The sequence below is a fragment of the Typopeltis vanoorti genome, chromosome 13 (assembly GCF_054136105.1).
Source record: "Typopeltis vanoorti isolate ZY-2024b chromosome 13, IOZ_Tvanoo_1.0, whole genome shotgun sequence".
In the NCBI taxonomy this organism is placed as follows: domain Eukaryota; kingdom Metazoa; phylum Arthropoda; class Arachnida; order Uropygi; family Thelyphonidae; genus Typopeltis; species Typopeltis vanoorti.
The window spans coordinates 76,101,328-76,115,846 of NC_143561.1; the positions used below are offsets into that span (position 1 = coordinate 76,101,328).

General features: G+C 33.9%; 1 protein-coding gene across 2 annotated transcripts in view; it reads left to right on the plus strand.

Moving 5' to 3' along the window:
- LOC150100293 (intermembrane lipid transfer protein Vps13-like) overlaps positions 1–14,519 on the plus strand; it is a 654,685-nt gene that overhangs the window by 195,317 nt on the left and 444,849 nt on the right. The window contains exons 16-17 of one of the 2 annotated variants that reach the window (XM_090402852.1): positions 2,934–3,035; positions 10,613–10,654. In XM_090402852.1, coding sequence (XP_090258978.1) covers positions 2,934–3,035; positions 10,613–10,654 — 144 coding nt within the window. The remainder of the gene's footprint in view (positions 1–2,933; positions 3,036–10,612; positions 10,655–14,519) is intronic. The other variant, XM_090402853.1, reaches the window with a different exon arrangement.

Here is a 14,519-nt window from a genome sequence, read left to right on the forward strand (position 1 = left end):
TATAGAACAAGTAAAACATTTCAGCTATTTAGGCACTGTTTTTAGCGAAGATGGTAAATTAGATATGGAAATAGACAACAGAATCAACAAAATCAGTATGGTAGGAAGTCAGCTGAATAAGCCAACGTGGCTGGCTGAGTGGTTAGCATATCCGCTCTCTAGCCAAAAGGCTGCGGGTTCGAATCCCGCTGTGGGCATGGATGTTTGTGATTATCTGTGGAAATACTAGTGGTGGTGGTAGGCAGTAAATGGCGCTGGTGTAGATGATGACAGAAATGGAGAGATGTAGAGCTCCCTCGATGAGTCTTTGGACTCCCTGGAGGTGACAAATAATAATAATAATAATAAATTTATATAGAATAAGAGAGAAATTAGTTAAAACATTAAATTAGCTCTATACAAGACAGTGCTCAAACCAATTTTAACTCATGGATCTGAGAGCTGGGTTAGAAATAAAACATTTGATCAAAGACTGGAGACCTCTGATATGAGAGTTCTGAAAAAGATTAGTGCAGTGAACAGATGGCATCAATGACAGTATCACATTAAAACCGAGGATATTAATAAAAGAACTTGCCATTGTTATCATTCAGGAACATGTTAGTAGAGCTAATCTCTGGTGGTATGGTCAGTTAAATAGAATGGAGAGGAAAGATTAGCAAAATAAGTGTTCTTTGCCAGTTGGCAGGAAAAAGACCAAGATGTAGGTGGATTGATATAGTAAAAAGTACCTTAGAAGGCAGAAATATAACATCTGATAATGTTGGAGTCTTGACAGAGAGCAGATTAATTTGGAGGAAGATTGTTGATTAGAAGTAGTAATGGTATTAACTTTTTCATGTAGTACTATCACATAATATCCTATACACCCCCCTCCCGCTGAGATTACATATCAGGAGTTTGATGATGGTTGAACTACTCCTATCATTTCACAGCTCCACTATATCATTTGCATTGATCACTTGACCACCATCATATTTAGATTAGATTTCATCTGACATTTATCCACAATCAATTTTCTTCCTACTAGCCACATAATGAAAGAATTCCTTGGGATTTTTCTTGGATCAAATTGCTATTGTCCTCTCATATTCGAGCATTGTCTCCAATTGTCAGTCACTTTTCTAGTCACTTGTCGGTCTTCTATTTCTCATGAAAACTGCTGTCCACTTATCTCTTTATGCAGTACTTTTTCCATAATTTCTTCAGTATATGCAGCTGTTTGATTACAATTTTATCTTTATCCACTTCCGATTTTTTTTTTTTTTTTTCCATTTGAGGTATGAAGTCTGTAATCGACACTAAGAAATATTTCTTAATTAGCTCCTATGAATTGCTGTTATCATCCTTCGAGTTTATCCATTATATAGAACTGCCAAGGTAGTTTCTGGGAGAATTATAAACAACTTCTTCATAATTCCACATAATTTCCTTTCACATTGATACTTCTCACGTTTGTCTATATTTTAACTCAGGACTACACAGTTACTCTCACTAAATGGATCAGGGATAACATGTTGGTTATAATCATAACTGTTTCATTCTTTCTTCAATAATATTTGAACAGTTGAATCTACAGTTTACCTGTAAAAGCTGCTCAACTTTAATCCTTTTTAAAACTTTGTTTTACATACTCTTCTTTCCAATGTGATATTCATTTTTATTTACTTAAAACTAAGTGATATTCAATTTCAAATCGTTGTACACTCTTGTATCCTAAACTAGCATGAAGATATCAGTAATGACATTGTCAATAAGGCTTTTCTTATTTCTTGTGTCTTCTCTCCATATGAACTTGTGTACATCTTAATGACATATTGTGAGTGATGACTAGCCTATATCCTGAACAGAAATCCAGCCAATACTCAGCCTTGCTGTTTTCTCCAATTTTCCCAGCACATTTTCCCTGGTGGGATTCACTCCTACTCTGTTGTTTAGATCTCCAACTTCACATTGGATAGAATAGTATATAAGGGATTTGAAATAGGACTTGCTCACTATTGAGTTTTGAGCAGAATAAAAATGAATCTCAAATTAAAAATAAAAATGTGTTTTTCTTTTCAAATGTTTTAAAAACTTTTAGAATTTTTTCAAAAGCTCACCTTAGACCTTTTAAAAGCTCAACTTTAAAAACTTTTAGAATTTTTTTAAAAGCTCACCTTAGAAAGCTGCTCAACTTTTAAAGTTGAGCTTTCAGGGACAAAGTTTAGATTCAAATACACAAATAGTATTCAAAGAAAAAATAAATACTTGAAAACAACAACCACTCTTAAGTATATATACTTTCAGAAACCTATTATCACAATCCCATGTCTGAAAAGTTGGAAACTTACATTTCGTAAGACTTTTAAAGACATTTTGAAAGAAATTTTATTATCATGAATTATAGAAACATCAAATCTTTGGGAGACATCGAGCATGAGAATGTTATTACCTTAAGAAGAAACAGTCCAGGTAAAATTAAGCAGATGTTAAAAAATAATATTCCTATAAAATTGCTACTTGAGATAATCCCTATATAGGCTATCATGTAGGGAAGGGGCAGGAGGAAAGCAAGCACAAAGGGTGCCAAAATAAGCACATTCCAGATGGATTTTCTGTGTTTCCGTATACAAGTTTACTGCTCAAATGCCATTAACCATTGTGGATTGAAGAATATGGCACTCTACAGTTTATAGTGATTGCAGTTTTAACAACTAGTTTAACAAAATGTAAAGGTAAGTGGAGAATGAACAAATGGAATGCATTACTGCAGTGCATGGTGAATGTTTCAACATTAAATGTTTTCAAGGCAAGTTATGATAGGTATCATACATAGTCTATGAGTTATTGCTTCTGTGATGAGTCTTCATATTCCATGAAGCCTGGGAAATAATAATATGTGGCAAATGTTAGTTGACATAATTAGTCTGAAGTGGTATTATTTGTTACAGGAACTGGGAATACATATTCAAAAGAAAAATGGTTCTCTTGTGATCCAGATGTATGCTCCATTTTGGATGGTCAATAAAACAGGAACAATGCTTACATACAGAGTAAGTTAATATAAAACTTATTCATTTGCTTTGTCATTTGCGTTAGTTGTGTCAATAAGAAGCATTATGCAAGAGAAGTGAATTTGCTGCATTGGAAGAATGATTATCATTAGATCTCTTATATTTCTAGTGTATATGAAATAATCATGTTTTGTTTTATAGCATTAGACTCCACAGTGGACTAAACTTTTATTGCTTCTTTAATTATACATTAAGTTTCATATGTAAAGCACAAGGTTTTAGTAGCATTTACACATGACACTTTTGTGACATAGCATACCTTTGATTACAAAATCAGAGAGTATCTTTTATGAAGAGTACACTTGATTAAGTGAAGAGGCTTCAATCTGGGGTAGTAATAGTGTCTGCCATACCATGAAAACAGAGGACTAGTAAAATCACATTTTCTATTCTTACAATAAAAGCACATGGCAAAAGCTTTTTATATTTTGTTAGTAATTAGTTTAGTGTGTAGCATTTTAAAACAGTAAATTAGTTGTTGATAATTTAGTTTAATGTGTAACATTTTGAAACAGATCAGTTTAACTTATGCACACTAATATAGGAATGTAGGTCTGTCACTGCTCGTCATAAGATCCTGAACCTGGATTTTGGTTTGTGCAATTCCAAAATGTCAGAATGAGAATATATATGGCTGCTATATTAATACTATGCATTGGAACAGTGGCTTATATTCTCATTTTCATGCACTACTGTGATAATATAATAGTTTTCTTTTTATAAGGTGAAGTTTTTCCATTCATTCGACACTCGTTAGAAATACCCTATCCGAGGAGTATTTTTCTGAACTGAAAAAAATTCACAGCAAACATGTAGGAATGGAGTACTCCATTCCATGTAATAAATAAATAACAAATAAGAATTTCAAACTTTTCCCTCCTTTACATGGGTATCAATATTCATTTGTATTCAGTATTTGCTAAACAAAATTTTGCTTTGCTTAATTTTGCATGACAGGTGGTCTGTTTGAAAGAACTAAAAGAAAGGAACACAAAATATATAAAATATATATTTTGTGTGCCTTTCTTTTAGTGTTACATGGTGATCAGCATTCATTTTTGCAATTATGGATTCTACAACCGTGTGCCAGTAGAATAGCATGTGATCAATTCATTGTTTCTCTAGCTTACGGTTTGTAATGTAATGCAGCTTGTCTTGTATATTTGTGTATGCTCCAGATGATGATCTTGATATGATGATCAAAATGTTGGGATAATAAAAAAGAGTTATTTTAACACAGTTGTAGAATCTATAATTTCAAAAATGAATATATTTTGTGTACTTACAAATACCAAATTTTACCTAAATTCTATCCATTCACATCACAGTTATTGCAATATGCAATTTTGAATCCCGCTCTCCTCGTCATCCTCCTCCTTTGAGCAACAGAAAATGGTAACAGATATTGATATGGCTGAACATACTTAATCTGGATTCTAAACACTCGGTTTCAATACCATCCGTCCAACCAGAATGTAGTAGGATGCATCATCAACAAATTCCTGCTATGTACCCTCAAGGGGTGTATAGGATATGATAGTACTACGTGAAAAATTTACATCATTACTAACTTCCTATCTACAATTTTCCTCCAAATCAGTCTGTTACTTGTCAAGACTCCAATATTATCATTATCAGAGCTTATATTTCTATCATCTAAGGCACTTTGTACCGTATCAATCCACCTATATTTTGGTCTTCCTCTGGGTCATTTTGCTGCCAACCTGGCAGAGAACACTTGTTTTGCTAATCTTTCTTTGCCCATTCTGTTTAAGTGACCATACCACCTGAGATTAGCTCTGCTAATGCATTCCTGGATGTTGACAATGTCAAGTTCTTTCCTAATATCCTCGTTTTTAATATGATATTGCCATTGATGCCATCTGTTCATGCCTAGAATCTTTCTCAGGACTCTCATATCTGCAGTCTCTGGTCTTTGGTCAAGTGTTTTACTTCTGTCCCAGCTCTCAGATCCATAAGTTAAAACTGGTTTGAACACTGTCTTGTATACGGCTAATTTAGTGTTCCGACTAATTTCTGTCTTATTCCATATGAATTTATTCATTTGACTTCCCACCATACCAGCTTTGTTGGTTCTGTTGTCTATTTCTATATTTAATTTACCATCTTCAGTAAAAATCGTGCCTAAGTAGCTGAAATGTTTTACTTGTTCCACAGGTTCTCTTTTCACAACACAGTTGACATTTTCAATGATTCTGCCTATTTTCATTGTCTTTGTCTTTTTATTGCTGACCTTCATACCATATCTATTACAACAGCTATTCAATTTAGTCAGAGAATCTTGCAGACTTGTAGCGGATTTATTTAGAAGTATAACATCATCCGCATAAAGCAAAGAGCTGACATTAACATCTCCAATTTTGATATCAGGTTTAATACCAATTTCCTTCATAATGTGATCCATATAGATAATGAAAAACAGAGGGGATAATGTACATCCTTGTCTCACACCAGATTTAACATTAAACCATCTTCCTGTACTTCCTTCAATTTTAACTGCTGACTTACAACTCAAATAAAGACTAAGTATTGCTTGATATAATGCCCCATTGGCACCATATAACTGCAGCGTATTGAATAGCTTCTCTCTTGGCACCGTGTCATATGCCTTTTCCAAATCGACAAAACTTAAATACAGATCTCTGTTATATTCCCATGGTTTCTTGACTATTTGTCGTAAAGTGAAGATCTGATCCTGACAGCCTCTATTTGGTCTGAATCCAGCTTGTTCTTCACCAAGCTTTTCTTCCACAATACTTGCATAGATCTTGCCAGGAACACTCAGTAGGGAAATATCTCTGTAATTCTCACATTCAGTTTTATTTCCGTTTTTATATATGGGTACTATGAGAGCTCTACTCCAATCATCGGGAATTCGTCCCTCTGTCCAGGCTTTCTGAACTATGTAGTGCAGCCACTGTAAGATTCTTATACCACCATACTTCAGCATTTCCGGTTGAATATCATCTATTCCTACTGCCTTTCCACATTTCAAGCCTTTGATGGCTTTTTCTACTTCAAGTATGGATATTCCTGACAGCAGTGATGACAGCACAATGGTAAAAAACACTGACCAGGCAGTGTTTTTTACCATTGTGCTGTCATCACTGCTTGTTTCATTTAGCAGTTTTTCAAAGTAATTACTCCATACTTCAAGGATATCTTTTTCTCCCATTTTCATGTCACTTTTATCATCTCTAACTCCTTATACAGCACTCTTTCCCCCAATCCTAAGCTTCTTCAACAACCTCCAGAATATTTTGCCACCTTCTTGATATTTATTTTCTATATTCTTGCCAAAGTCCTCCCATGACTTTTGTTTATCTAGTTTTACACAGTGTTTTGCTTTCTTACATTTGTCTCTGTATTCTCTAAGAGCACAAGATGACTTATTTGCCAGGAACTTTTAATATGCTTTCTTCTTTTCCTTCACTGCCTCTTTAACTTCCTGTGTCCACCATGGAGTTATGATTTTTCTATCCTTGCAGACAACCTCACCACATGCCTCTCTGGCTGAGTCAATCAGGGTTTTCTTCAAGGCTTGGCACTGAATCTCTAAGTTTTGGTTCCTGTTCTCAAACGCTTTCATTTTTTCTTCAATAATCTTTGTGTATTTTTGTCTACAGTTCACATCTGAGAGCTGCTCAACTTTTATTCGCTTTAAAACTTTCTTACATATTATTCTTTCAATATGAAATTCAATTTTATCCTGCTCAAGACTAAATAGTGATTGCTTCCAATTTCAAATCCTTTGTACACTCTGGTGTCCTACACCATTGAGAAAACATCACTATCAACAATAACATAGTCATTGAGACTTTTTCTTATTCCTTTCCTCTTCTCTCCATATGAATTTGTGCACATCTTTATGTTGGAACATGGTGTTAGTAATAACCAGTCCATGTCCTGAGTTGTCCTATTTGCCATTATTATTAGCGTTTCTCTTTTCTCCAAATTTTCCCCATTCTGATATTTGCCCACATCACTCTACTTGAGACATCCTGCCATTCAAGAAGATTAGCCTCGTATTTAGTGTTGAATACTATGGCTACAACTTCTTCTTTTCCTTGATTGTCATTGCCTGAATATAACTTGTATTTATTGTTCAGAAACATCTCACCAGTTTGTCTTTTTTGTTTCAGTCACCCCTATTATGTCGATCTGGTACTTATCTAATTCCTCAGCTAGCTCCATTTCTTTGCCATTTAGGCTTCTTATGTTGATAGTACCAAACTTTAACTCTGGTGATGTTGAGTTGGGGTGTTTTCAGATTTGTTCCAGTAGCTGACTTTTCGCTGTTCGCCCTGGTTCTCTGGCGAAAACAACAGGGGGCCTTGTTTAACCGGGCGATGCCCCAGCTGGCATGAAATTTTATTATGTCGTACCATCATTTTTTATTTTGGTTTAACCAATAAGAATACAATTTGGTCAGCTAAATCCCAAATTGCCAGCCCATCCTTATTCGTTCAGTATCCAAGTAGATACCCAACAGGGTGCACCACGAGAAGGTGAGGATTGGACATTAGGTCAGAAGCCCTGGTTTGTTCTCCGCATTCCTTTAAAGGCTATGTGGAGGTCTCCTCTCAGTTATACAGCTTTGACCCTTAAGCACCCCAGTAGTAGGATGCATATGCTTAAATAGATATAATAGAGAAATCAAATGAATACATCAGTATCTGAACTGAAAAAGTTCAGATTCTCATGCATTCATACTTTACTGAACACCTACTAAAATCCTTTAAGTTGCTAAACACCTAAAATCTCATCATATTAGAATTTAAATTATAATAATATATTACATGATTAGGAAGTTAGTAATAACAAACTTTTTACATAGCACTATAATTGTACCTTGTTCACTCCATGAGGGTACATACAGTAGCAAGAATTTGATGATGATGATATTTTATGACAAAAGATTCAGGTAGGAAAGAAGTGGAGGAATTTTACAAATCATTAAAGAGTGCTGCTGACATAAAGAAAGAGGAAAAGCTAGTTTTGCTAGAGACTTACCCAGCAGAGGTAAGAAATGAATTAAACATATAGAAATGCTCTGCATAACAAAAGAGCACAGCTAATAATAATGGTAAGTATCTGCTAGATTTCTGTTCAGACTACATGTTTCAACACTATATTCCAACATAAAAATGGTGCACAAATTCTCATGGAGTGAACTTAGTTTTCTAAGCAAGAAATAGAAAAGTCTTATTGACTATGTTATTTTTGATAATGATATCTTCAGACTTGTTTAGGGAAAGTATGTACAAAGGAATTGGAATAGGAGGTGAAAAACCAATTAGTTTGACTACGTTGAAAATGAGTATTATATATTTATATATATAGGTATATATATTTATTTAAATATAAAACCATGTCAGTTTTACAAAGAATCAATCAAGCTGAGCTGTATACCCAATTATATGAATGTTACTGGAGAAAACATGAAAGAGTTTGAAAATAAAAACTAATCTTTTTAAATTAGTTTTTATTTTTAGAGATTCAGTGATAAAATATGAAAAACATTCACTAATCAGCTAGAGAAGCATGCAGTGAAGTTATTGGAAAGGAAAGAAAACCAAAACACTTCAATGTGGACCCAATGTGGACCCTAGAGTTGAAGAGGCAGTCATAAAAAAGAGAAAACCATATTGAAAGTTCCTGACGAGTAAATCAGCTTGTGCCTTTAATGCAATACAGAGCGGGGGGGGGAGAACATTATGTATAAAAGCATCTAAGTACAAGTCATGGGAAGTCTTTGTTATGAATATGAAAGATAAATCTCGTAAAGACAGAAAAATATTCTGGAGGCTATTAAAAAAGCTTAGAAATGGTGGAAAGAGTTCTGTAATAACAGTAATCAGAAATAATAAAGGCAATATAGAAAGTGAAGATAAGGATATTCTGGATATCATGAATAATTATTTTGAAATAAAATTAAATGAGATAAACAGTGAGAGAAGAATGGTGGAATAAATTCCAGAGAAAGACAGGAGTGCATGTAACCCTTGAGGTTACATGCACTCCTGTCTTGATAGAAACCTTTTTCAGGTTTCTGATAGAAAAACCTATCAGAAACCTGAAAAGCAGAGGCTTAGTTGTAACAGATAATATTTGACTATAAATGCTCAAATATTCAGTATAAAATTTTATTAATGAATCTTGCATAATTCTTGTATTTATTTCTATTTTGCTTTTTTGCAGATGTGTATTATGATGGCTCTGTTCCAGTCATCTGGAATTCAGCCTTCTAAAGTATGCAGCATAGTTACTATAAAAACTTTTATACTTTCACATTTGAGCAATTCAAGTCTAATATTCATCTACTCCACCTGCCTTTCCACATATTAGACTTCTGGTGTTTTTTGCGTCTCATTTCCCTCTCTTGGTGTTGTTTATACCATGAAGGGCTATTATGAATTCCTCTTATTTTTTTGTACCACTTTTTTGTCACTGCTTATTTCATTTAGCCATCTTTCAGAGTAGTTACTCTAGATACCACACATTGATTGCAGGATATCTTCAGCTTTTTTTTTGTATCATTTCTGATTCCTTTTAAGTACTTTCCAAGTTTTTTCTATTGCCTATCCTACAGACCATTTTCTTACCTTCATGATATTTGTCTCCTATCTTCTTATCAAAGTCTTTTCTTGACTTTTGCTTTAGCTGCCTTTACATTAGATTTCTTACAATTGTTTACAATAAAAAATTCAGAAAGATTTCAGATTTCTACAAGTCTTCAAGATTTAGTTCTGTGTTCCAAACTCTCATTTTTTCTTTAATAAGTTGCTCAACTTTAAAAAAAAAAAGTTATGCATATTTTTCTTCTAAATATGATTTCATTTATATCCTGCTAAAAACTGAATGGTGATCATTTGATATTTCAAATCTCCCATTTGCTTTTGTATGCAGAACCTACCAATAACATAGTCAATAAAACTTTGTTTCTTGTGTGTTCTCACTACACAAATTTTATACACCTCCTAATGTTGGAATATGGTATTGGACTAGTCGGAATGACTAACTTAACCCATTCTGAACAGAAGTCCAGTAAGTACTTACATTATTATTAGCTTTGCCCTTTTCTCCATATTTTCACAGAACATTTCTGTATGTCTGATATTTGTTTCTTACTCCTATTTAGATCTCTGACAAGAACCAGCTTTTTGGCATTTGCCATCACTAGTGACTCAGAAAAATTCTTGGTTTTTTCCATAGTAGTGTTCTGTGAATAATAGGCATACATAAGTCTCATTTTCTAATTTCCTATTTTGAAATTTATCTAAACCACTCCATTCTACATGAGATAGCCTGCCATTCAAGAAGTTTATCTTCATGTTTAGTGTTGAATACTTTAGCTACTTCTTCCTTTCCTACATCATGATTATTCTATGTTTGCATTATTGTTGTTTATTTTTAAATAATGTACTCAGATTACTATTGTAGAAACACTCTATCTTTTAATTTTAAATTATCTTTCCTAGATTGTAAAACTGTTTCTTGTCTGGCTTTTCATTGCTATTTCTTCTTTTCTCCAGAGGTCTAAGAAGTTAGAAAAAATTGATGGAAAAGATCAAAAGGTGATAAAGAAAACTTTTCCTCATGCATGCGCAACTATTTACTGATGATGGAAATAGTTTTCTTTTCTGCAATTTTTAGAATGCAGCATGCTCACTGTTTTTTAGCTTTTGCATTCATTTTTTAGGAAGTTTAAACCAGTGCTGCTTTTGTTCATGACTTAAAAGGCACTTATGATTTGTTTATTTTTGTGCTGTTTGTGTGATACCAAATCTTAACTACTCCTGTAACAAATTAATATAATGGTATGTTTTCTTTATGATTATTTGCATAAACTTGATTATTTAACAAAGTTTTAACTAATTCGTAGGAATATAAATAATGACTTATTAAATAATAATGATAATCACTGTGTGTGTGTATTAGATGCTGTTTGTTTTGAATTTTGATATTGATATACACATCTGAAAATTTGGTGTGTTAAATTCATGTTTATTTTTCTTTGCTAAAATTTGACTCAAATGTTCTGTTATTTAAAATGTGAAATTTACAACAAAAGTTATGAAATTATGCATATAGCTTTAAATGATTGACAGTTTGACATACCAGCAATAGAGACATTATTCTGAATGTGAAGAAACAAGAAAAAAAGAGGAAACAAGGTAATTAGTATGCAAATGAGAGCATAGAAAATCTGAAAAATGATGAATCAGTGAATAATGAATGTAATGAGAGAGAGAACTTCTTGATATAGTCTTTCAGGTGAGCTGAAGCAGTTAAGAAATGTCTGGTAACTAGTAGTGAAGAAGAGGAAGAAAGAAGAGGTAAGAGATAGGAAAGTATGACAGAGTCACAAGGGGAAAGTGAGATTATTGTATGTATAGGAGGTGTATCTGTTTTGCACCTGGAAACCTATTGGAAGTAGGTTTCCAGGTGCAAAGATGAAAGATATCATTAATTCTGTTAGAATGCAATGAAGAAGAGTGAAAGTGCTGATTATTTTGGAGGTATGAATGATTTGAAAGGTACCTAGTATGGAATAGAAGAGGATATGAAATAGTTACTTGAAGAATGATAGTGCTAAGATTAAGTTTGTTACCATGGTAGGCTAGGAGCAAATTGTAAGGAAGTGTAATGATTGAAATGGGTCAATATTATTATTATTATAATTATTATACAACACCTCCAGGAAATCCAAACACTCATCGAGGGAGATCACCTACTTTACATGGCCAGATTCGAACACACAGCCTTTTGGCTAGAGAGCAGATACCCTGACCACTCTGCCAACTAGGCCGGCTTATATGTAGGTTATGCAGGAGAAATAGTGTGCAGATTGTAGATATGAGAAATAAATTTGGATTAAAAGGCTTATTTACAACTAGTGGGTTTTGCACTTTGGAGAAAGTGTTATCCAGTGAGAAATTTGAAAGTGCACATTTGTAGGAACTAGACTATAGGTGTGGGGAAATATAGGTAAGTGTGTGTCTGTGCAGACAACATTCCAATGTATAAGTGAAAATAGCAATGAACAGAAAATGCCAAATCAGTTCTCAAATATGAATGCAACAGTCATTCATTTCAAAATGTAAGGATAAATGAGAGTACAAGCAGAGATTGCATTTCATAAATGCCAGAAGCATGATTCAGGAATAAGGATGGGGAGTTTTTGGTATTGGTTAATTCTGCTTGGTCAAAAGTTATTGGCATTAGTAAGACTTGGTTTATAGAGGATGATGTAGTTATATAATGTGAAGGTGTTGTATTTTTCAGGGAGGATAGGCATTCAGAATGTGATAGTGTGTGTGTGTGGGTATTGCTGATAATTGTATAACAATTGCAACCAGGTTCACCAGAAGGGCAGAAACAAAGACAGTGCATTTGATGCTATCTCTATGCTATAGGCCAGCAGGGCAGAATGTACATTATATACATGGTTTCCTGCTCTAGGCTGAAAAGAATCAACAGAAGTATTATATTTGCAGAAAAGCTGGTTAAGGGCAGAAATCAGAAATGGGTCAGTAATAGGCTCAAAGTAGGAATGAGATGCATAATTAAAAGCATGCAGGTGTATGGAGTTCTAGACTAAGCAGTAGAATCTAACTTGTTTCTGCCTAGTTAATGTGGAAAAGCAGACCATGGCAGTACTCTCAATACTATATATAAGTAGCTCAGCCTTGAAGTTACTTCACCTGCAAACTTTGCTTGCTTACACTAGGATAAAGGATTAAAAAAGGCTGTATTTTAAACCAAAACAAAAGTTAGAAGAGGTGAATTAAGGTTTTTTGATAGAAATAGAAGACAAGACTATGTTTGGTAGCATTGAAGGTAATTAGTTTTGTCCCTATTCCCTTGAAGAATAATATGGTGATCAAGCCATTTGAAGATCTTAGTATGCAGAATGTGTGACCACCTCAAGTTTTGTCCAATTAGAAAATAAGCATATTATAATAAGCAGAACTGAATAGCATTTAAAGTTACTGAAAGAAAGTCTATGCATTAAAAAAAGAATTAGGGAATAGAACAGAGCTCTGAAGTTATGCTGCTTTTGGTAGAAAAATCGGAAGAGAAGAAGTGTATGCCATAATCAACTAGAGAGAAAACTGGCTACCCAATTACAAGGATGGAAGATAGAGCATAGATAGTAGTTTGCTAAAGAATCTTTTATGCCAGGCTTGATCAAAATACCTGGGAAATGACTTGAGCAACAGCACAGGTTTCTCCAAACCTGTTCATATTCAAAGACAGATGATGTAGATTAGGAGATCTGCTGCAGATTTAGAATGGTAGTATCCACACTAGCAGTCATTGATAAACTAATGGATATTCAGGTGGTAAAAAAGTTGGCTGGATAAAGGGTTGTTTACTTAGGCCATTGTTATTTAACTTGTATATTAATGATATTGGACTTTGTATGGATCATAATATACTGTTATTTACTGATGGTACAAAAAAGTTAGAAAGGTGGTGAGAAACATTCCTGATATAAATGGTCCTTGCAGACAAATGAACAATTGCTAAGAACTTCCTCTATAATAGTTTGATTCTACCCTTGCTTTTTAAGAATGGACTGAATATTGACTTGCTTCCATGCCTTTGGATAGATGTCTGAGTGTAAAAGAGTATTGAGAATGATATAGGATGAGTGTTAGTTTTGGAGCAAGCTAATGAGTGCAATTCGTTCAGTAATCAGGACCAGAAGACATTTTGGTATCCAGGTTCTGTGAATGACCACAGAACATGTGTGCTGTTTCTGCTATGGCCAAAAGTTAGTTGCCTATAGCAGAGATAGTAATCTCTCTCTCTCTCTCTCTCTTTCTCCTGTTCATTAGCCTTTCCATGTGGCTAGAAGGAGCAGTAACCGACATCCATCAAATGACATGTCTCTTGCATTTAGCTCTTTTGAAGTTAAATTTGGATTTGTTGATTGTTGTGCAAATTATTATTTAGCTCTGAATGAATATATAGGAAGAAAAAGACCTACATGCAGACCAAGAAGTACTTGGATAAAGTTGCTGAAAGAACATTTCCATCTACCCAGCTATAGAGCCATGATGGAGATGACTAAAGATCGCGATAAGTGGAGAACCTTTCTTCTTAGTGGACTCAACCCATTATCAAGTAGATGAGATGATGATTGTTGTGCATTTGCCATGTTTCATTATAAGTTGAAATGAAGCTGAGGTTTTTTTAATCAAACGACTTCTGATATGATATGATGAATTTTTACTTAGACTGCTGAGGGATGAGAATTTTGAATGCAACATGGAAAGAAGTCCATATACAATCCTTCCTTCCAGCAAGAATACTTTTTGCAATTGTATCAGAGCAATTGTTTGGATCATGAGATTAGAAACAATAATGTGCCATGGAAAAGAGAAAAGTGTTTCTTTTATCCTATTCAGTACTCTTTTAATGTTAAAGAAC